Source organism: Pleurodeles waltl, chromosome 1_1 (genome assembly GCF_031143425.1).
Source record: "Pleurodeles waltl isolate 20211129_DDA chromosome 1_1, aPleWal1.hap1.20221129, whole genome shotgun sequence".
Taxonomy (NCBI): Eukaryota; Metazoa; Chordata; class Amphibia; order Caudata; family Salamandridae; genus Pleurodeles; species Pleurodeles waltl.
The window spans coordinates 369,595,426-369,617,976 of NC_090436.1; the positions used below are offsets into that span (position 1 = coordinate 369,595,426).

The 22,551-nt window shown below is 44.4% G+C and overlaps 2 protein-coding genes across 4 annotated transcripts in view; both read left to right on the plus strand.

Moving 5' to 3' along the window:
• Nucleotides 1-22,551, plus strand: part of MAST4 (microtubule associated serine/threonine kinase family member 4) — a 1,720,607-nt gene that overhangs the window by 205,551 nt on the left and 1,492,505 nt on the right. The gene's annotated exons all lie outside the window — the stretch shown is intronic.
• The window catches only part of LOC138291414 (uncharacterized), a 163,921-nt gene continuing 142,475 nt past the window's right edge, over nucleotides 1,106-22,551 (plus strand). The window contains exons 1-2 of the mRNA XM_069230316.1: nucleotides 1,106-1,491; nucleotides 1,580-1,748. Of these exons, the coding sequence (XP_069086417.1) occupies nucleotides 1,106-1,491; nucleotides 1,580-1,748 (555 nt within the window). The remainder of the gene's footprint in view (nucleotides 1,492-1,579; nucleotides 1,749-22,551) is intronic.

The window sequence follows — 22,551 nt, forward strand, 5'->3', positions numbered from 1 at the left end:
CATAGGGATCTACGATCCTTTTTTTGTCAATTGGTGTGGAGTGACAGCAAGGCAGAACGAGAGATCCTCTCCATCTTTTTTCTGAGGACATAGTCGTCTTTCTATTTCCCGCGCAATGCACGCGCGCTGAGCAGGTTTGGGGATTTTCCTTCCGATTGGCTTGGCGCGTCTGTATCATGCAGGGCACACGTTTCTCCTACAGATCGGCCTATCTGTCCCCTGACGGGGCTGTAATAATAAAAGTGGGCCTGGCCCTGGGGGATTGCTTATTTAAGTGAATTGCTTGAGTGAATATTTAAATATTTAAGTAATTATTTGATTGGCTTATACGAGCCGGTGGCTCCCTCCACAAATAACTGCTGGCCAAGCAGCTTCTAGTTGTTTCTCTCTTCAAAACTGTGCACCTGCTTCAGAGTCCCCACCCCTCTTAACTTCTCCATACCTCCCAGCCTATATTATCATGACGTACTATGCCGATGAGGAGGAGCAGTTTCAGGAACTGCAGGAAGTGCTGGTGGAGCACCAAATGGAGGAAAGGTTGGTGGAGGCACTTGGACATCATGTGCAGGACTCTGTGAATTGGGCCCTGAATCAGGCCTTAGAACCTTTCACCCAACCCTAGACCAATTTTGCATGAGAGAGTTTTGGGGTGAAGGCAGTCAACAAACTTACTTGCAGGCTGGTGAGTCCAAGGAGGTGTATGGCCTCTCTTTGCAGCCCTCTGAAATTTCTTCCTCAGCAGAAATACTGGCGCAGATGGCAGCTTCAGTGCTGCGCGACCATGAATATGGGAGTTTCTTCCCACAAGAATCACCAAATATTTTTCCCAAGTCCTCACAGCCTCAGTCGGGCTTGCAAGAACAATCATCATCTACTAGTCAGATGACTCGCATGCAGATTCTGTCCCACGCAAAAAGAAGCACAAGTCCCGTCATGTTCTTCGTGATGCACCGGCCCCGGTTGGTCGGAATCTCCTATTCTCTCCTGAGGATATAGTTCACCCACGTTCCACTGAGTGTGTTCCTAATGCTGAAGTGGCTCATTATGTGCAGGATAGGCTTCCCAAAAGTTTTGAAAAGGAAGTGCGCAACACTCTCAGATCGGAATGTCCACGGCTTCATTGGCCGGCAAAGTAGCAGATACTCCAGAGTTGGATCCTAGTATGGCAACGCTTGTGAGGAAATTTGCAAAGGATCCCAAAAAGGGACTGGACCGCGCTTGGCGTAGTTGCCAAGACAAATTGTTATATTTGTCAGGTCCATTGACGAAAATCCTGGACCTAGCTATTCAATCTAAAGAAACTAACACCCCTCTGGATCCAGAAGTCGTGCTGGAATGGGCGCAGCAGGCTATCTGTCTTTTGGGCAACGCCAACTGCGCCATGTCGGTGGAACACAGGCACTCCTTCTTAATATGCCTAGACCCCAAATGTGCAGCGTTAGCAACTAGCGAAGCTGGTTCCTTATCCAGTGGTATGCTGGTTGGCGACAGGTTTGTCAAAGATTTGGGCAAATATGTTGCGACTTTCAAAGCTCAATCTAATATCAAGAAAGTATTCAACAATACTGTTTTTGCCCAGGCTGGGTGCTTCAGAGGCCAAGCACCAGGCTGTAGATTCCAGGCTTCCAGATTTGGCATTCAATGGGGCAGTGGAGGTTCTTCCGACTATCAGACCTTCTACCCCAATCGTTATAGAGGACGTGGCTGATCCTCCAGAAGGTATTGTGGAGGTGGTTCCACTCGAGACAGTACCCCATTTTCCATTTTTGGAAGTCATTTTGGTGGGGGGCAGGAGTGCAGCAGTTCCTACTAACATGGCAAACTATTAGACGAGACCCATGGGTGTTACAGACGGTCCAGGGTTTCCACCTAGAGTTTTACGCCTCTCCGTTTCAGAGGGTTCTTCCTTCTCTGCTTCTTTTTTCCCTCGCAGATTGATCAATTATCAAAGAGGAGGTTTTTGCGCTCAAACAGAAAGGGGCAGTTGTTCAGACTACGTCTCATCCTCACGGGTTCATCAGAATGATTTTCTTAGTGCAAGAGAAGGGAGGTGGTTCCCGCTTGCTACTAAATCTCAAACATTTCAGTTCATGGGTTGTATACCGCCATTTCAATATGGAAGAAATACATCTTCTTGTTCGAGATATGTTAAGAGACGGAGATTGGATGGTACAATTGGATCTCAAAGATGCGTACCTTTCAGTATCAATTTTCGCTCCCCACAGATATTTTCTTCAATTCCAATGGGGTTCCCATTGGTTCGAATTCACCGCTCTTCCCTTCGAGCTGTCCTCAACTTTTGGGGTTTCATCAAGCTTCTTCGACCAGTGGAGCAATTTTTAAGGGAACGAGGAGTGAGACTTCTACCTGGATGACATTCTAATTATGGCTCAGGACAAAGTCATGATCCTTTGTCATCACAATTGGACTGTCAAATTGTTACAAGATCTCGGATTCGTCATCAATTCTGAGAAATCCAGCATGGTGCCAGTACAGACTATTGAGTTCTTAGGCTTTCAGATAGAATCTATTAAGGCCTTGTTGCTCCTTCCTTTAAGAAAACTGACTTTGATCAAGAAAGAGTTGAGGAGAGCTTTTGCCTCTCCGACTATGTCTTTGAGGATGTTGGCATGCCTTGTCGGCCTTCTTGCGTCGTCAATTCAAGCAATTTTTCCGGGGCTGCTGCATTACAGGGCCCTTCAGAGTCTAAAGATTTTAAATCTTCGGAAAGGTCTTAAGTATTCTGAGTTGGTTCCGCTCACGGAGGAAGCCAAGACCAAAATATCTTAGTGGCTCTCCCACATGGATGCCTGGAATAGCAGAGCGATCTTTACCTCCAGTGCAGATGTGATATTAGAGTTGGCTGCCAGCCAGTGGGGTGCTGGGTGGCTTGTTGCGGCTCAGTGGAGACGGGGGGTCGTTGGTCCCCGGGGGAATTGAACTATCAGATAAATTGTCTGGAGTTCTTAGCGGGTGTTTGTAATCAGATCACTTTGCCCTCACAGAGTATATTGTTGCATCCTCCTTCGGATGAACAATGTGTCCGGGGTCAGGTATATCAATCGCCTAGGAGGGACCAGATCTCGTCTATTAGCTGAGATCATGAAGGATTATTGGCATTATTGTCTGCATCTCCAGATTTCAGTAATAGCAAAGTACATCCCGGGTCGTTCCATTACAATAGCGGATTGGAATTTGTGCTTCCTGCGGGATGGCCGTGAAAGGAAGCTCAAACCGCAGATTTTTCATGCTCTTCAGCGGAGGTGGAGGATTTGTCAGATAGATTTGTTTGCTTCCCAGTTGAACAACCAGGTTCCGTGTTACTTCAGCTGGAAGGCGGATCCTCAGTCGATGGGGCCGGATGCATTCTTTCAACCGTGGCTAGGGGGATCTGCTTTATGGGTTTCCCCCCTTCGCTATGATTCTGCGTGTCCTGGCCCAAGTACTGCGATATCAAGTGGAAATTATCTTGGGGACTCCATATTGGAGAGCACAGCCTTGGTTCCCATCTGCGATGGCCCTCTCGTGCTACTTTCCAGTGATGCTACCAGTGTGTCAGGATCTTCTCAAGGATCCGTTAGGCAGCTCGCATCCTCGGATTCTACAGGGACTATTGTCTCTGATGGCTTGGAGACTTTCAGGAGACTATGGCAAGTGCCTGGAGTTTCGGAATCTGCACTGTTTTTCTTATCCCAATCTTGGGCTCCCACCACTCATAAAAATTATGAGCAAGCCTGGAGGAAGTGTTGGTGCAGTGAAAGGAGTTTGGATCCCATGGGGTCAGAGGTTCATGTCGTAGCCAATTTTCTGTCCGACTTGGCTTCACAAAGTTTGGCTTACAGGACAAATAATAATTGTTGTTCCGCTCTTTCAGCTAGTCATCCTCATATTCAGGGTAGACCGCTGGAAGGACATCCTTTAATTTGTTAAATTCTTAGGGGCATTCGTAAGGGAAAACCCCCTCAGCCAAAATATACATCTTTATTTGATGTTAATATTGTCCTTCGTTTTCTTAGAAGTTGACCTTCTAATGAGGACCTGTCTCGGAAGCAACTGTCAGCGAAACTTACAATGTAACTCTGTTTACTCTCTTGTAGAAGAGTTTCTGATCATTACACATGGAGAGAGGAAGAGGGAGGAGGGGGGATAAGTATGGAGGAACACTACGTACTTAGCTCCCTATAATTCAAAATACACACGAAAGTACGAGGTTCTCTAAAAGAGGACGTCGCGGATATTAGCGTAGCCCTGGGTTGTATGTATTCCTATTTGGAAGGGTAAAGTCAGTGGAATGTCAGTTGGAAACTGCCGAGTGCATATTCGGAGAGGAACAACGGGGGGTGGGAAAAAAGGGGATTTCCTTTTACGGACTAGGTGGTCTCACACACTATATAGTGTCATGCTTCATCATTTGACCACCTAGACCCACCCAGGTAGGACAGTGCCACCTGGGCGGACTCAACCTCACTGTTAAAGGAACAGGAGGGAGTGCGTAAATAAACTTGTTTCTGGAAAGATCGGGATCCAGCTAATCTACTGAAAAAAACTAAAAACACCTAAGCAGACATCTATGAAGAGCAACAAATTTAATGGTGGTGTCTGACTGGTGTAGTTAAAAAGGGGGGTTGGGACACCTCTGTGAGGGCAAGGACTCACAGGGTCACCTAACTAATTACTAGCCAACATGTTTCTGCCCTCAGGAGTGAGCCAATGAAGGTCTCGGGGCATTCGTCAGGGCCTAGGATCCCTACGTCTCACGTTGGAGGAAAATACTCTATGGGGAAATCAAAGAGTGAAAAAATGGAAAATGAATGATCTACCTTACCCAAGGAGTTACCTTGAGGCGGCCTATGGGGGAAAAACCAATAATTAGCACACTGGTGGCACACAGCACTGCAAAACCAACCAATTACACACGTGTCAAGGGGATGCATTCATGCACGAAACACATATGTTCAAAAAGGTAAAATACATGCGTGGAGTGACTGAGTGGGTATATCTACACAAGTGGACAGTCCTATCACTGCAGGGAATTATAGTTCTTACCCTTTTCTTAGAGGCTGTTAGCCTCTGGTATCCAGGAGGGGGAGTGTCCCCTTATAGTCACACACTAAGGGAAAAAGATAAACATACAGACGAAGTGAGGAGAGGAACAGAAGTAGGCAGAATAGATACAGAGGGAGCGTTGGGGGGGGGGGGAGGGAAGCAAGTTCCCACTATAGCTGGTAGAAAAATACTGGTTAAGAGAACCCGAAGTGGCTATAGACAATAAACATGACAAGTAAGATTCAAAGCAATAAGGGCTTATCTGTGCTGCCTTTGATCCGGTATGCCACTCACTACATCAAAGGGGACGCTCGCCGTGCGCCTATTTCGTCCTCTCCTTGGACCGCTTGTGACAAGTGGCTGAGGGAGAACGGTCTATTTATGGCTGTAAGATATTCCAGGTGCACCCTGTTGGCGCGTTAGTTGGAATTCAATTGAAGTTAATCACCGCCGCGGGCATCGTTGCGTTGCTAGCCTCAATATGATTGCCGTAATGGCAGGCTAACCCTAGGATTCCCTATTTTTATATTCTCCCAAAAATGCATAAAGGGAAAATTCCCCCACCAGGGAGACCTATTGTATCCGGGATCGGATCGGTTCTAGAACCCCTGTCTCAATTTGTGGATTTCTTCCTTCAGCCATTGGTCAGAAGAATTCCTACGTACCTAAAAGACACGACGGATGTGTTAGTCTTATTAGACTCTGTGGCTTTTGACACAACTAGAGAACTGTTGATCACCCTGGATGTAGAATCCCTGTACACCAACATTCCCCAGGAGGCCACTCTGCAGCTCATTAGCGACCTTTTGGAAGCCAATAGAGGAGAGTCACGGACACCCCCTGACTTCATACTTGACTTGGCACATTTGGCTCTCACAAGGAACTATTTCAAGTTTGAGGATAACTTTTTCTTGCAAATACAGGGGACATCTATGGGTAGCACTTTCGCACCTAGCTTGGCATGTCTCTATGTTGATCACTTTGAGAGACAGGTAGTCAACCACGATGACAACCCATTTTTCCAGCAGATAAAACTCTGGAAACGATATATAGATGACATTCTATTGGTCTGGACAGGAACTAGAGATGAGGCGATGAATTTTGTAAATTGGTTAAATACAGCTAACCCTTTCCTGAACTTCACCATGACCATAGGTGAAAATCAACTAGCATTTCTTGATCTATCAATCTATGAAAGCAATGGGACTCTAGCCACAGAGGTCTATTATAAACCCACAGATCGAAATAACCTGCTCCAATTCCAAAGCTTCCACCCAAGGTCCCTGAGGGAGAAATCTCCCTGTTGGTCAATTTTTACGTCTGCGACGGAATTGTTCCACCCTCACAGACTACCGCAAACACGCTGAAAAATTGGTTAGTAAGCTGCAAACCAAGGATTATCCCACACATCTGGTGAAGAGAGCATACAAAAGAGCGGCGAATAATAATAGGGATCAACTACTACAACCACGCACTAGGACGTCTGACACTGAACAAATTGTGTGTGTGACTACCTTTAACCCACTATCCAATAAGATTCAGAAAATCATCAAAGATGAGTGGAAAATCCTTATATCTGGGGGTTTACCTTTTCAGCAGCCACTACATGCGTTTAAAAGAGCCACAAACATACGGGACATGGTGGTCCACACAAGACCCAAAGAAAAAAACAATTCCCTAACGACACAAACCACACTATGGGGCCTCCCACCACCAAGAGGACACTACCCATGTGGTAATTGCAGTGTCTGCTGTTTCACTAAAAAATCAACCACAATAGACCTAGACCTTAAGACTCCATGGGCTCAAAGATCCCTAACCAACTGTAACAGCAAAAACGTGATATATTTGATTAGATGCCCCTGTAACCTTAAATACGTGGGAATGACATCTAGAAAGGTCACCACAAGAATCTGCGAACATAGGAGTACGATCCGTTGTAAACGAGAGGCTACTAAATTGACTAACCACTTCCTTCTGGAAAAACATTCGGCAGATGACTTAAGCTGGACGGTAATTGAGCAACTACCTCCATCGTCCTCCAATATGACACAGAGATTGCTCCAGACCGAACAACGTTGGGTCTGGAGATTACACACGGACACCAATGGTCTTAATGATGAGATCCCCTGGTTCACACTCAATAAATGATTTCTCTTATTAATTTACGAGTCCTCCCTTCCGTCCACTTCTGCTCTATCTTTTTCTTTCCCTCCCCCTCCCCTTTGTACTGTCCCCACCCCATACCCTGATCCTTTACGGGACTTTGCCCCGGGACCACTCTGTTCTCTTACCCCCTACTTTGTTTCTATCCCCCTCACTATTTCCCCCCCCTGTCCGTTTTGTTCCCTCCTCTCCCTCCTCCCTTTCTTCCTTCCCCCCCTTTTTTTCCCTTTCCCCCCCCCCTCTTTCCTTTTCTTCATCCTTTCCCTCTCCTTGTTTCTTTTTTTCTTTTTTTCTTTCTTGGCCCTTTGGGCCACGGGACCGCTGGGAACTACATTTCCCAGCGGCCACTGTACACGCGAGGCTTCTGCTGGCGGCGCTCGGGCCGGAATCTTCCGGCTCGGGCTCCACCCTTGCACTCGCTCGCATTCACGCCGGCGCCCCGGCTCAACTGGGGCGCCTGCGGGTGCGGTTAAGCACATCGAGGCCATCAACGTTAAGAGGTCCGCCCCAGCACTCGATCATATTCATGCCGGCGCCCCGGCTTCGCCGGTGCGCCCGCCATTACGGCAATCATATCGAGGCTAGCAACGCAACGATGCCCGCGGCGGTGATTAACTTCAATTGAATTCCAACTAACGCGCCAACAGGGCGCACCTGGAATATCTTACAGCCATAAATAGACCGTTCTCCCTCAGCCACTTGTCACAAGCGGTCCAAGGAGAGGACGAAATAGGCGCACGGCGAGCGTCCCCTTTGATGTAGTGAGTGGCATACCGGATCAAAGGCAGCACAGATAAGCCCTTATTGCTTTGAATCTTACTTGTCATGTTTATTGTCTATAGCCACTTCGGGTTCTCTTAACCAGTATTTTTCTACCAGCTATAGTGGGAACTTGCTTCCCTCCCCCCCCCCCCCCCCCCCCCTAACGCTCCCTCTGTATCTATTCTGCCTACTTCTGTTCCTCTCCTCACTTCGTCTGTATGTTCATCTTTTTCCCTTAGTGTGTGACTATAAGGGGACACTCCCCCTCCTGGATACCAGAGGCTAACAGCCTCTAAGAAAAGGGTAAGAACTATAATTCCCTGCAGTGATAGGACTGTCCACTTGTGTAGATATACCCACTCAGTCACTCCACGCATGTATTTTACCTTTTTGAACATATGTGTTTCGTGCATGAATGCATCCCCTTGACACGTGTGTAATTGGTTGGTTTTGCAGTGCTGTGTGCCACCAGTGTGCTAATTATTGGTTTTTCCCCCATAGGCCGCCTCAAAGTAACTCCTTGGGTAAGGTAGATCATTCATTTTCCATTTTTTCACTCTTTGATTTCCCCATAGAGTATTTTCCTCCAACGTGAGACGTAGGGATCCTAGGCCCTGACGAATGCCCCGAGACCTTCATTGGCTCACTCCTGAGGGCAGAAACATGTTGGCTAGTAATTAGTTAGGTGACCCTGTGAGTCCTTGCCCTCACAGAGGTGTCCCAACCCCCCTTTTTAACTACACCAGTCAGACACCACCATTAAATTTGTTGCTCTTCATAGGTGTCTGCTTAGGTGTTTTTAGTTTTTTTCAGTAGATTAGCTGGATCCCGATCTTTCCAGAAACAAGTTTATTTACGCACTCCCTCCTGTTCCTTTAACAGTGAGGTTGAGTCCGCCCAGGTGGCACTGTCCTACCTGGGTGGGTCTAGGTGGTCAAATGATGAAGCATGACACTATATAGTGTGTGAGACCACCTAGTCCGTAAAAGGAAATCCCCTTTTTTCCCACCCCCGTTGTTCCTCTCCGAATATGCACTCGGCAGTTTCCAACTGACATTCCACTGACTTTACCCTTCCAAATAGGAATACATACAACCCAGGGCTACGCTAATATCCGCGACGTCCTCTTTTAGAGAACCTCGTACTTTCGTGTGTATTTTGAAGAGTTTCTGATGTCAAAGCTTTGGACTTATCAGATAGAGTATTTACTCCTGAAAGAGTATCTTTTTCCATTACAAGACATACTAAGACTTCATCAAAGTGTATTTCATATCCGTCTTTTCCACGTGATAAAAAGCTATGTGTTGTTTAATGTATAAAAGGTTACGAGGATTGCGCACAAGAGTTCAGGCAGGATGTTTCTGGTCAATTGTTAATTTCTTTGCAGAAGCCTTTTCGTCCAATCTCTGCAGCAACTTTGGTTCGTTGGGTCAAATGGTTATTGGCAGTAGCAGGTACAGATGTAAACATCTTTGGAGGGCATTCTGTCAGAGGAGCTATGGCTTCTAAGGCTTTTTCAATAGGAGCTAGATTGGAGGATAATATGGCGGCAGCAGCAGACTAGTCAAATGGTTCAACATTCAAAGTATTTTATCACAAACCTATTGTTGATGTAGTATCTGATGTAGTAAGTAGACTTTAAACTAGCATAATCCGAAGCCTCCGGTCCTGACATAGAATTAAAAATGTTCTAGCTAGCATGTCAATTTTAGATTCTATTAAGGACACAGAGGCGAGGATTATCCCACCCTTTGTAAGTATCTACTATGCATGCTTGGTATGATATAACTTTTGTTTATCAAGTAATAATGTTAATAGTTGATGAAAGTACCCAACCCGATGTATATTTGTGGATATTAGCTTTTGGCTTGTCTTTTTTTTTAGAGTGGTGAATAATACTGCTTCTTGAATTATTTGGCTATGATGTTGGATCAGGTGGACGTTCTGTTCTTTGGATGAAGTACCCGGAATGAAAATTGGGACGGTTGGCACGTACCAAGAGGACGTTCAGCGGACCTGTGTTCTGCAAGTTCTATATTGACTCTTCATTTTGTTGTTTTTCGCAAAGAAAGAGGAAGGACTATAATGTTAATGCTATTTATATTGGCAGAGAAAAGCCATGATTGCATGTCTGGGTGTTCATTGGATATGTAGTTTAAAGTTTATACTGTTTTCATTGGCTGCTGTGTTGTCATTAAATGAAAGAGAAAGCATAATCCTCTGTCCTTAATAGAATCTAAATTCTTGATGCACTAGCTAGAAAAAATTTAACTCCTGGACAAGTGATCTCTGTCCTTGAACTGTCTCCCTCCTAAAAGCTCTTCCAGTTGATTTTAGATGAGGTTGTCTGAAGTCAATTGCGTTTTTTTCATTTAGCTTATCTGATAACCTGGCCCTGTTTTTTTTTTTTGGTATATATAACACTGGCTCTTCTGCATACAGCTGTGCCTGCAAAGCCTCAGTGTTTGTGCTTGTTAGACTTTTCTGTCCTTGGGCCAAGGCCTGTCCCTCTCATAGGTTAACATGAGGGCTACCTTTAAATCTGATTAAAGTGTAGGTTCCCTTTGGGAGCGGATGGACATGTGGAGTTTGGGGTCTCTGAGCTCACAATTTAAAAATACATCTTTTAGTAAAGTTGATTTTAAGATTGTGTATTTGAAAATGCCACTTTTAGAAAGTGAGCATTTTCTTGCTTATACCATTTCTGTGATTCTACCTGTTTGTGGATTCCCTGTCTGGGTCAGTTTGACAGTTGGGCTGGTTGCACCTCACACTAGACAGTGATACAAAGGGAGCTGGGGCGTAGCCTGCTTATCCTGATGAGCCATCTGTGCTAGGAGGAAGAGGAGGAGTGGTCACTCACACCTGAAAGGGCTGTGCCTGCCCTCACACAATGCAGTCTCCAACCCACTGGTGAGTGTCTGGGGCCTGTCCTGGGCAAGGCAGGATTTCACATTCCAAAGAGACTTTACTTTGAAGTATGCCTACTTCAAAGGAGAAATTGGGTATAAGAAGGGCACCCAAAACCACAGACTTTAGAAACAATTCTGGAAACAAGAGGAGTCTCTGCCTGGAGAAGACCTGAAGAGCTGCCCTGCCTGTTACTGTGCTTTTTGGAGCTATCCTGCAGTTGCTGCTTCTGCCAGAGGAAGAGGGCAAAGACTGGTCTTTGTGTGCCTTCCATCTTGAGAAGAAATCTCCAAGGGCTTGAATTAGAGCTTGCCTCCTGTTGTTTGAAGTCTCAGGGACAGCAAAGACTTCTCTCTGCCAGCACCTGGAGTCTCTGGAGAGACTCCTACTCTGCCCTGTGGTGCCCATATAGTTCCTAGGACCCTGAAAGGAGAAGCTGGCAGCCTAAAATGAGGAAATCCACGCACAGAGCGCTGTGTGGGGAAAAGATTGACGCGACTCCGATCTGCGGCTGAAGAAACAACGGGCCGCCGGCTCCACGGCTGAAAATCGACGCACAGAGCAGGAGAAACGACGCGCAGCATCACTGACGGAGACTCTGAGATCGAAACCCTCATTGCGTGTTTTTTTTTAATCATCGTGCAGCAGGATTTCCGACGCAAGTACCGCTGGGCGTGTAAAAACAACGCAAGGCCTACCCAGACCCGAGAGTGCTGACCGGATCGACGCATCGCTCTCTTGCGGAGAGAAGGAACGATGTGCCCTGACCCAGTGAAAGGAGAAACGATGCAAGGTCATGCTCGTGAGTGGAATCGATGCAGCGCAAGTCCTTTTTGACGCACACTCGCCCGTGCAGGGTTATTTTTTACGCATCCAAGGTACATTTTCACACTAACAGTGTTAGTGTGTTTGAAACTACTTAAAGACTCTTTTTGATTTGTTTTTTATTGATGACTTGTGTATTGTCGATTTTTGTAGTTTTGGTCTTGTTTTGTTTAGATAAATATTTTCTATTTTTCTAAACCTGTGTTTTTGTCATTTTGTAGTGTTTTCATTAAGTTACTGTGTGTTTTGGTACAAATACTTTACACCTAGCACTCTGAAGTTAAGCCTACTGCTCTGCCAAGCTACCAAGGGGGTAAGCAGAGGTTAGCTGAGGGTGATTCTCTTGTACCCTGACTAGAGTGAGGGTCCTTGCTTGAACAGGGGGTAACCTGACTGTGATAGTGTGTCTGAACCTTGATAAGTAAACTTACAAGGAGACACACCTAGGCCGATGAACCTTTTGACCACGTTCTGAGACTTCCCAGTATGAGGTATCTTTCTGGCATTACAAATCAATATATCAATAACCCAATCAATATTCTTAGTAACTAATCAACAAGTTAATCAATAACATTCAACAAGAATCAATAAAGTGAACACACCATGACCTTTCAGTCATGAATAACCACACCAATGTAGTTAAGAGTTAGAATATGTTTTTCCCTATTTATTACAATCTAATAATCATCTCCGTTACTCTCATTAGCAATCAATCCCATTACTAACTCTTCAACTTGTAATTAAAACACAATTAATCAAAGTATAGAGCATATACGTCCAGCATTAACAGGTCATTAGTAAGAAACAGTTTAGCAAGTTGCAACGGTACGTGATTCAACAAAGCAAGAATTCAGTCATTTGTCTATTTACGTCCGATTTTGGTGAACACCTTAACTAACCTCGAATTAACATTGGCATGTTTGGCTTCATGCAAAACAATTTAGCAAACACAAATTTGGAAAACATCTAACTATGGCCTCTATCAAAAGAGCAGTTGGTACCTAGAAAGAAAAGGCAAACAGACAATTTCAATTTTCATTAGATAGTTACCCTTCCAACGAATCAGCAAACAGTGTCAGTCTTCGTCCTCAGGACATCAGTCGATTCACAATCAGCAAGGATAGGACAGGGCAAGTCTCAGTATGGCATATCTAAGAGTAAGGCTCTTCCCTCATAAGGAGGAGAAATAAGTATCAGGTAAGGAATGAGTGGAGGATGGTTAAAGTATCAGAACCACAAAGTCTCAAATGGCAAGGTATAGCTTCAAGTGGAATGTCCGGTAATGGCCGATTGCTCCTCGGGTTATGCAGGTATATCAAAACAGTCGAACTAGCCCTTAATTTCCCATTGGATCAATTTTGGTGCATCATTATCTCTGTCCAATAAGTCTCCACGCACCTCACTAGAATTTTCCACAAAACACAGATCTCATGCCGTTGATTGGCTCCTGTTATTGACGTCTTCATCGGTTGGAATGTCAGGTAAGGAAAGTTACACTTTACGCTCCAATCAGTAGTCCCATTGTCTTCTCCTAGTCTAGGCAGCCTTGCACCTGTTACGAATTACACTGTTGCATTCGGCAAGAATGTATCCTTGAGCAAGTCGGGTCTCATGAGAAAGAATTTACTACGGCTACACACATCTCTAGATTCTGGAAAAGTACAGCTTTGTGTCCTTGAGGAGAACAGCATATTGCACGTTAGAAAAATACAATTTAATATGAGACCAGGCAGCTAGGCCCAGACCCTCCCTAACCAAGGCCTAGTGATTAGTTTAGCAAACCCCAATACATGCATTAATCATAATATGCTAATACAAATTCAAAACATTAGTACATATTTGATTCATCATTAATAAGTTTCATTAGTCTTCGTACACATTGGTAGCCACTCCCCGTGGGCACATTTTAAACGTGTGCATTATTTCCTACGTTAACACATTTTCTATGCAGCTTCATTACACAATATATCGCAAGCTTTTCATGTTAATATTGATTTTAAAAGACACACTCCAACAACTGTCAACCAAAGACCCCATTTCTAACAGTGCTTGCACAGTCATACTTATATGGAAGGAGAGAGAGTGACGACTGTTGATGGATAGGGCGCTTCTAGTGACCACATCTTCCTCCTTACCCACGTTTCTCATTTAAAGTCCAAAAGCAACTGGCCAATTCCATGTGGGGTCAGCTTTCGCAGTGCCTCTTTTAAGTACCTGGAAATCAGACGAGAAACCTATTGTGAAGCCTTGGTTGATTGATTACATTGATACCCTAGACTATTCTCCGTGCATCTTAAATAAACCAACATATAGTTAGTTGTGTGGTCGTGGTTCGGTTGCAGAAGGCCTGGGTGTTTAATTCTGCACACTTTTCATTAGGTAAAGCTAGTATTGGCCAAGAGCCTGTGTGGTGAATTGCATTATTCTGTGGCGCGATCACATTTTGCAAAGTAATATAGTCTACATTTTAAAGAACTTTTGTGTGTAATGTACCAATTCGGAGCAAAACGTAAAGCACTTTTCTACAAATATGACTGTGCGCCATTGCGTTTTATGCAAACTTCTGTCCAGCGCCCAATGCCTCTCGTAAGTCATCAAATGGGACGACACGTGAATGTATTCACAGATCTAGTATTAAATACGAGGTGCAGCGAGTATCCTCGTGATTTTTTATAAACAGGTGATGCAGGTAACTTCCATTGCCTGTACTTTCCAGTAAACTCGGGTATTAAAAATAGACAATTCAGAAAAACGTCCCTATCGCTCTGTTTGGTTTTGTAATTTATGACGAGAAGCGAGAGATAAGACGGTTGTGATGCTACCCAGTCGCTACGTTACACGGCAACGCACGCGCTGCATTTGTTTTCCCATTCACAGCATGACGAGGGACGGGGCCTGGCTTTTGAAGCTCGGGCATTGCACAAGCAGCTATGAGGCAGTGTAATTGCCTCAATGATTCATAATGGCGGAAACGCATGGGCTCATGCCTGTAGCTGCCTGTTCCTGTTTTTGTCCGTGTGAGCCTGTGTGAGCGCACGGCTCCTGCTTGGGTGTGGCGAGTGGAAGTCTTTGAACTCTTCCGTGTATCCTGTAGCGTGGATTGTGGGAAGGGCACACAGTCATTATTTATAATAAACTGATGCTACGCTCTGTGGGCTTGACAACGGGTTGCCTTAACATGTTTTCATCCCTTTCATTAATGATGATGCAGACTCGAAATTCAAAATGTGCTTTTGCTGTGAAGTAATAAAGCGGACTTGAATGTAGTGTTTTGTATTCTCCTTTATGTGTAGTACTGAATGTACTTTGCACCCAGGTTTAGAAAGACAAGATTATGTGGCGTTCTGAAGGGACACATTTGAATTTATGAGGTCTGTTAGACTGTGTTGACCTTCTCTAGCCAGAAGGCGCAGTCTTGCTTTCCAACATTTAAATCCAACTTTTCATTCAAGGGAGGAGATGTGGTCAGACTGCCAAAAGCGTATGACTTTAGAACTCGGTAACCAGGTTCGGGTCCCGGCATTGACTCAACATCCTGTGATTTTGGGCGGATCACTTTTTCTGCCCGGCTCCTACAAAAAATAAATTAAAATAAAAAAGTCCTAACCTTGCGTAATGTAACCTGGTGCTCATTTAATGCGCTATAATGCCCTTGGGTCAAGGTTACCCCATAGTACTGCAAAAATAAATAAGTTATGGCGACTAGAATTTGTGAATTGCAGATGCGTCAAATTTTGTCCCGAACTATCAAAAATGAACTGTGCTTTTGAAACGCAGGCGCAGCAGGTCCGGATTCATGACATACTTTTTATCATATCTATTGAATTTATACTTGCCTACTATGAAGAGAAATCAAACCTAGTTACAAAGTGGTAATTCTAGAATGTAACCAATCTGGCCCTCCTGAATCTACGTTTGCTGTGTATGTACGGTATACATACATAGTGTATGTAGCTTTGAAATATTACGGTTATATTATACTCATCTGATGAATGAACATGCCTCAAAATGCTGTTCAGTATAACAAAAGCTTGTATTACACACCTCGACAGAATGCGTTGTAGATAACATTAAGATGCATTACAGGAGTAGTGAGGCTGTTCATAACCTGGACTAGGCTCTTCTGATGACGCTTGCAGCCACGGAGTCCTCATCTTTAGACTATTCCCACATGTAGAATACAGCCGGCAATTTCAGTTATTAGCGTCGTCATGCTGCTGTGTGGCACACGAGACTCCACAGTGACCTCACACCACCCTGGAAGTGATCGGATGGAACTGCATATGTGCACCACCATGGTGCAGTCATCTGTTCCTTTCTCTCTTTACCGTTCAGTGCAGATCTGGAACTCCGCTACTAAATGGCCAGTCTTCAAAAATTCTTTAAAATTCACAGACTATGTGCTAGAGAAGAAAATGTTTACCCCTTAAACGAGAGGATTCAAGCTTTGCCAGGAAACTTGTGGTGTTCACAGACCACTACGATGTGCATTTCTGATGCCTGGGCTCCGATCATTACTTAGTCGTGTGAAAAGTGCACCGTGATGCAGCTGAATGCGTTCAGGGAGTGGGAAGCCAAGTTATGCATTTAGGATTATAAGAAGATCTCACAGTCAAAGCAGTGCTCCTGCTTCAAGATGCAGGGCCACTCCCAGTCCGGATCACAGGGCTGTTCATATCCCAGATCTCGACATGCTCGAAGTCTTTAGGTTTGTGAAATTCAAAGTGTGTAACACACACAAGATGGCCCAGCTCCACTAATCTACCTCTCACCACTTGAAGCCAGATGAGAAGCTGAATAGTTGGCACTTCAAGGAAATTTCCCCTTCCAGTTTCTACCGATTGCGATCCTGTTCTGCAGCTGGTCCTGGCACACCCGAATTCTCCAGGCTGCTGTGGACCCAGCAGCAGATAGAGGCCCTCAAAGAGAGTATGATACACATTTACTTAGGATGCTACTAGTCAACTCTTGTGCACCTATGGGCCCAATAGGGCTTCAGGGGCCTCCAGTTGCACTTCCACCAGCCAGCCCTTCTCTGGCGCTGACTAACTGCACAGGACACACTCCTGATCCCATGCCTATGCCAATCCAGACATCCATAAAGTTCTAGGTTGCACACCAGTCCTTTCTACTGTGAACTCTCCCGGTGCCTGTGGTAATGCTGGTCTCCGATCTCCAAGCCAAAGTTGATCCGTACAAGGCTTATGTTGTGCTATAAAATCACAAAAGCACAGCCAGCCAGAACTGAGCCAGACTCCAAAACTATTAGCAAAGTTTGGAGGACTTGTTTGACTCTGATTCATATGCAATCCAGGGCATACATCTTCCCCTAAAGGCAACCACATTGATAAAGAGGTAGACAACTCATTCTCATTTCTGCAGGACTTGATTTGGACCTTCAGAACAAGTGTGTTGGATAATTATCCAGGAACTGAGCTGGAATCCTCACCTCATCCACCAGTGATAAAGTGTTTGGTTTGCAGTTGTGATCTGCACAACAGCAGAAATCCTTCACCTTCAACTGCCACAGTAGAAAGAATGTCACACCTACCTTCAGAAGTCCTTTCATCTGGGCCTGCCTTTACATGCTTTCTATTGCCCTTCAGTGAGGCACATGCAGACCCTTTTGGCACTAGGGTGAAACTATATTTGGCATTTTTTCAGTTGACCTCTGGGATAGGTGGTACAGACTAGCCACTGGTAACCTGTCATTTCTCACAGGTTAAATCCATCTTTGGAAAACCTATATGGTTAGCAAATGTTTGTAATAGCACAGCCAAGCTAAACAAGACAATGTAATTACCAGTGGTTCAAAGTGATTTAAGTATTTTCATGCAGCAATTTCATGGTGACAGGAATTTTGTAAAATAAACGAATTGTTAGCAAAAGTTTATATCAACAAATCTATTTTAGTGTCCAAACACAAGCCGACAAATATTTTTTAAATAAACACCCCTCCAACTTCCAAACAAGAGACTACTAGATTTATTAACAAAAAGCGTGCTTGAGTTCACTGCCAATAACTGTGCATACAACACTGGAGTAGATTAGGTGAAAAGGAGGACAAATGCAAAATGATCACTGTGGCTAAATGCAACTTGCGTTGTTTCTTAAAGCCAGGCATCCCCAAGAGGAGAGTGTATGATCTGAGAGGGTGAGTTTTTGTAGAGTTAATCTGTTTCTGTGACGGATAGTTGGCCATTCTAGAATAAAGGGCTTAGGACACAGGTAAGCCAATTTGAAAACATGCCTTCCTTCAATGGTAATCAGCTGGAATACTGGGGAATTGGAGTAATGTCATGCAGTTTGCTCCTTTAAACTAGTTTTGTTGCCGCATGTCAGTACAATATAAAAGGAGCTAAGTGTATTTTGTCCGTGCCTGTTGAGGTCAGATTCTGGAATAAATGATTTTATTTTTCAGATTTTTTTTCTCAGTTGCTATAGCCCATTCATGTCCAGATTACAATTGTGAACATGAGAACGGAGACTCTTAGAGATAATATAAATTAAGGACTTCGTGCATCTAGCGATTGTTGACTTGAACATTGATATGTTTTTGCAGTTTATCCAGGATTGATTAGGAAAATTGCACTTGAAGGAGGAAATCCACAGGAATTCCAGTTTAGATGTACCAAGTATACAATATTGGCAAGTCATACCTGTTTGACAGCTATCCTTCGTCTGGACAAGTAGAAAGATGTTTTCTGGAAAGAAATATTCCAAATAAGGCAGAATGTCTTCAGCATATAAATGATAACAGGTGCCTAATCTAGATAGGAGTTCCCGGAGTGGGCCAATGTACACTTTTAAAAGTCCGTGCAGTGGTTGCACCCTCGAATACTCTTTGCAGCTGGGACTGGGGGTGGCAGTGGATCTAGTACTAGTGTCCCATTTTTACTTAGTGGCATTGATAAGTCAAATAGGAAGCAAACCAGATAATTCGATCCTAAACATAGCACTCTTTTAAGGTGCAAAGTAAATTATGATTAACCATTAGAAATCCTCTTGTAAATCTAGGAACATAGTAAATGAGCAGTTGCCAAAGTCTAAAATGCACAAAACGTGATGGGCTACCTGCAGCACGGCCATTTCAGCAATGCAGCCTGATTTAATTTCTGACTGAAGGCCTATAAAGAGGTTTCAGGAATGTTTTTTTCACCTGATTATCCACACTACTTTGTAGTATATTTGAAGGGGATAGTAGATCTGAAACTCAACAGAAACTGAGGCCTTCGGGTTGTAAGGATGAAAGGATGACCTTTTTTTTTCAACAAAGGTGTGAGCTGTTCAATTTTAAGACAGCTTTTCACCATTAGTAAGGGCAAGGGAAAAGTTAATCAATTTCTTCCAGTAAGAGGTGAGATGAAGATAAAATTCCTCACCAACGCTGATTGTTGAAGTGATCCGAGGGTCTCTGGTTTGCAGTACTAGCCAATTCGTATTGGGATACCTTCTTAATCCCGTAGCTGCTGGGCCTCCCCTCCTCCACCAGTGCTGTGCCCTTTTTTGTCTATTTGAGGTAATTTGTGCTTAGTCTCTCATAACATTTTATCCACATATGCTATCCAAGCCCAATTTGTGTCCTTTTTTCCCCCCAACATCCTGGGTATTCTAAAGGTACCCATAGCTTGTGGCTTCCCCTGGAGCAGACCGAGAAATTAGCCAAAATACAGCAAAAATTTGTTTTCTTTGCAAAAACAATGTGAAGTTCTGCAGAAGAAACCATCTGTTTTTTCCCTGCAAATAGGATCAACAAAGGGCTTTGGTGCTAATATCACCATCTTCACAGCTTTCAGGAATAGGTGGTTTTGAATCAGAAAACCAAAATTTTCATCACTTTTGGCAATGTAGCGGGACATACCCCATTTCTACTATTTTCTGTGCTTTCAACCTCCTTCCAGTTTGTGATAGAAATAGGTGTGAAACCAGTGGTGGATCCTGGACAGATAAACAGTTCTGAAAAGTAGACAACATTCTGAATTCAGCAAGGGGTCATTTGTGTAGATCCTACAAGGTTTTCTGTTAGATCGGACAGCCTTAGGGTGGTCACCCCTAACTTTTTTCCTGCCTCCCTCCACTTTTTGGACACTGTTTTTGCTGGTTTTTAGACTCTGCGCACTTTACCACTGCTAACCAGTGCTAAAGTGCATATGCTCTCTCCCTTAAAACATGGTAACCTTGAATCAATCCTGATTGGACTATTTAATTTACTTATAAGTCCCTAGTAATGTGCACTCTATGTGCCTAAGGCCTGTAGATTAAATGCTACTAGTGGGCCTGCAGCACTGGTTGTGCCACCCGCTTAAGTAGCCCCTTTTCCTTGTCTCAGGCCTGCCATTGCAAGGCCTGTGTGTGCAGTTTCACTGTCACCTCGACTTGGCATTTAAAAGTACTTGCCAAGCCTAAACCTCTCCTTTCTCCACATATAAGTCACCTCTAATGTGTGCCCTAGGTAACCCCTAGAGCAGGGTGCTGTGTGGGTGAAAGGCAGGACATGTACCTGTGTAGTTTACATGTCCTGGTAGTGTAAAACTCCTAAATTCGTTTTTGCACTACTGTGAGGCCTGCTCCCTTCATAGGCTAACATTGGGGCTGCCCTCATACAGTATTGAAGTGGTAGCTGAAAGGAGTAGGAAGGTCATATTTAGTATGGCCAGAATGGTAATATAAAATCCTGCTGACTGGTAAAGTTGGATTTAATATTACTATTCTAGAAATGCCACTTTTAGAAAGTGAGCATTTCTTTGCACTTAAATCTTTCTGTGCCTTACAATCCACGGCTGGCTGGGCTTAGTTGACAGCTCCTTGAGCATTCACTCAGACACACCCCAAACACAGGGTACTCAGCCTCACTTGCATACATCTGCATTTTGAATGGGTCTTCCTGGGCTGGGAGGGTGGAGGGCCTGCTCTCACCCAAAGGACTGCCACACCCCCTACTGGGACCCTGGCAGACAGGATTGAACTGAAAGGGGACCTGGTGCACTTCTTAGCCACTCTTTGAAGTCTCCCCCACTTCAAAGGCACATTTGGGTATAAAACAGGGCCTCTGCCCTACCTCATCAGACACTTGCTGGAGAAGAAACCTGAACCAGAACCTGCATCCTGCCAAGAAGAACTGCCTGGCTGCCTAAAGGACTCACCTGACTGCTTTCTACCAAGGACTGCTGCCTTGCTGTTGCCCTTCTGCCTTGCTGACCTCTTGTCTGGCTGTAAAAGTGCTCTCCAAGGGCTTGGATAGAGCTTGCCTCCTGTTCCCTGAAGTCTCAGGACCAAAAAGACTTCTCTTTTTCACTTGGACGCTTCGTGCGCCGAAATGTTCGACGCACAGCTTGTTCCGCGGCGAGAAAAACGCCGCACACCGACGCTGATCGACGCGCCACCTTCGGGACGACCGGAACTTCGACGCACGGCCTCGCAAGGACAACGCCGCCCGACCTCCAGAGGAGAAATCGACACAACGCCTGCCGTGAGAGTGAAACTTCGACGCACAGCCCCGCAGAACGACACGCGGCTGGTAAACAAGCAGGAGAATCCACGCACAGACCCGGGACATCTGGTAATCCCCGCGATCCACAGAAAGAGACTGTCCGCGCACCGGAAAACGACGCACGACTTCCCCGGGTGAAAAATAACGACGCAAGTCCGTGTGTGCTGGGGAGAAATTGACGCACACACCCTTTTTCCACGTATCTCTTCTTCTGTGGCCCTCTGAGGAGATTTTCCACTCCAAACCAGTTACTTTGTACTTGAAAGAGACTTTGTTTGCTTTTTAAAGACTTTACACACTGTATATCACTTTTCAGTTATATCTCTACAAATTCACATTGCAACTTTATTCGTTTTGACCTACAATTATCCTGATAAATATTATATATTTTTCTAAACACTGTGTGGTGTATTTTTGTGGTGCTATATGGGGGTATTGTATGATTTATTGCACAAATACTTTACACATTGCCTTCTAAGTTAAGCCTGACTGCTCGTGCCAAGCTACCAGAGGGTGGGCACAGGATAATCTTGGATTGTGTGTGACTTACCCTGACTAGAGTGAGGGCTTTTGCTTGGACAGGGGGTAACCTGACTGCCAACCAAAAACCCAATTTCTAACATTTTCCTATAGAAAGTAACAGTTGAATTAAAAAATATTGAAATTGAGTTGAAAAAACCAGCCATTTCAGTCTACGTTTTCTTCTGTAACTTTTTCCAGCTATGGCAGACTTTTTAAAGCAATATAAGCTGGACCCTTGTGGTTGTGGGGATAAATAGGACTTGTAGGTTCATCAAGAACCCAAGGTACCCAGAGCCAATAAATGAGCTGCACCTTGCAATGGGTTTACATTGTATACAAAGTATACAGCAGTTCATTTGGTAAAATATAAACAGTGAAAAACAGGTATCTAGGAAACATATGTATTTCTGAAATGGTCACAAGATATGGAGTTTAGATGCAGTGGTTATTTGCACATCTCTAAATTCACCCATACTAGCATGTGAATTACAGGGCATTTCTCAAAATGACTTCTTTCTTACACACTCTCTTACATTTGGGAAGCATATATGTAGAGAAAGTCAATTGGCATTAACACTTGTTCTTCTATTCTGTGTTCCTTCTAGTCTTCCAATAAAAAATGGTACCTCAGTTGTGTGGGTAGCCCTAGTGTTCACGAAAGGAAATGCCCCAAAACACAACATGGACGCATCACATTTTTCCAATGAAAACTGATGCATTTGTTGCAAAGTGTCCAGCTGTGCATTTTGGCCTCTAGCTCAGCCGGCACCTAGGGAAACCTAGCAAAACTATACATTTTTGAAAACTGAATACCTAGGAGAATCAAGAAT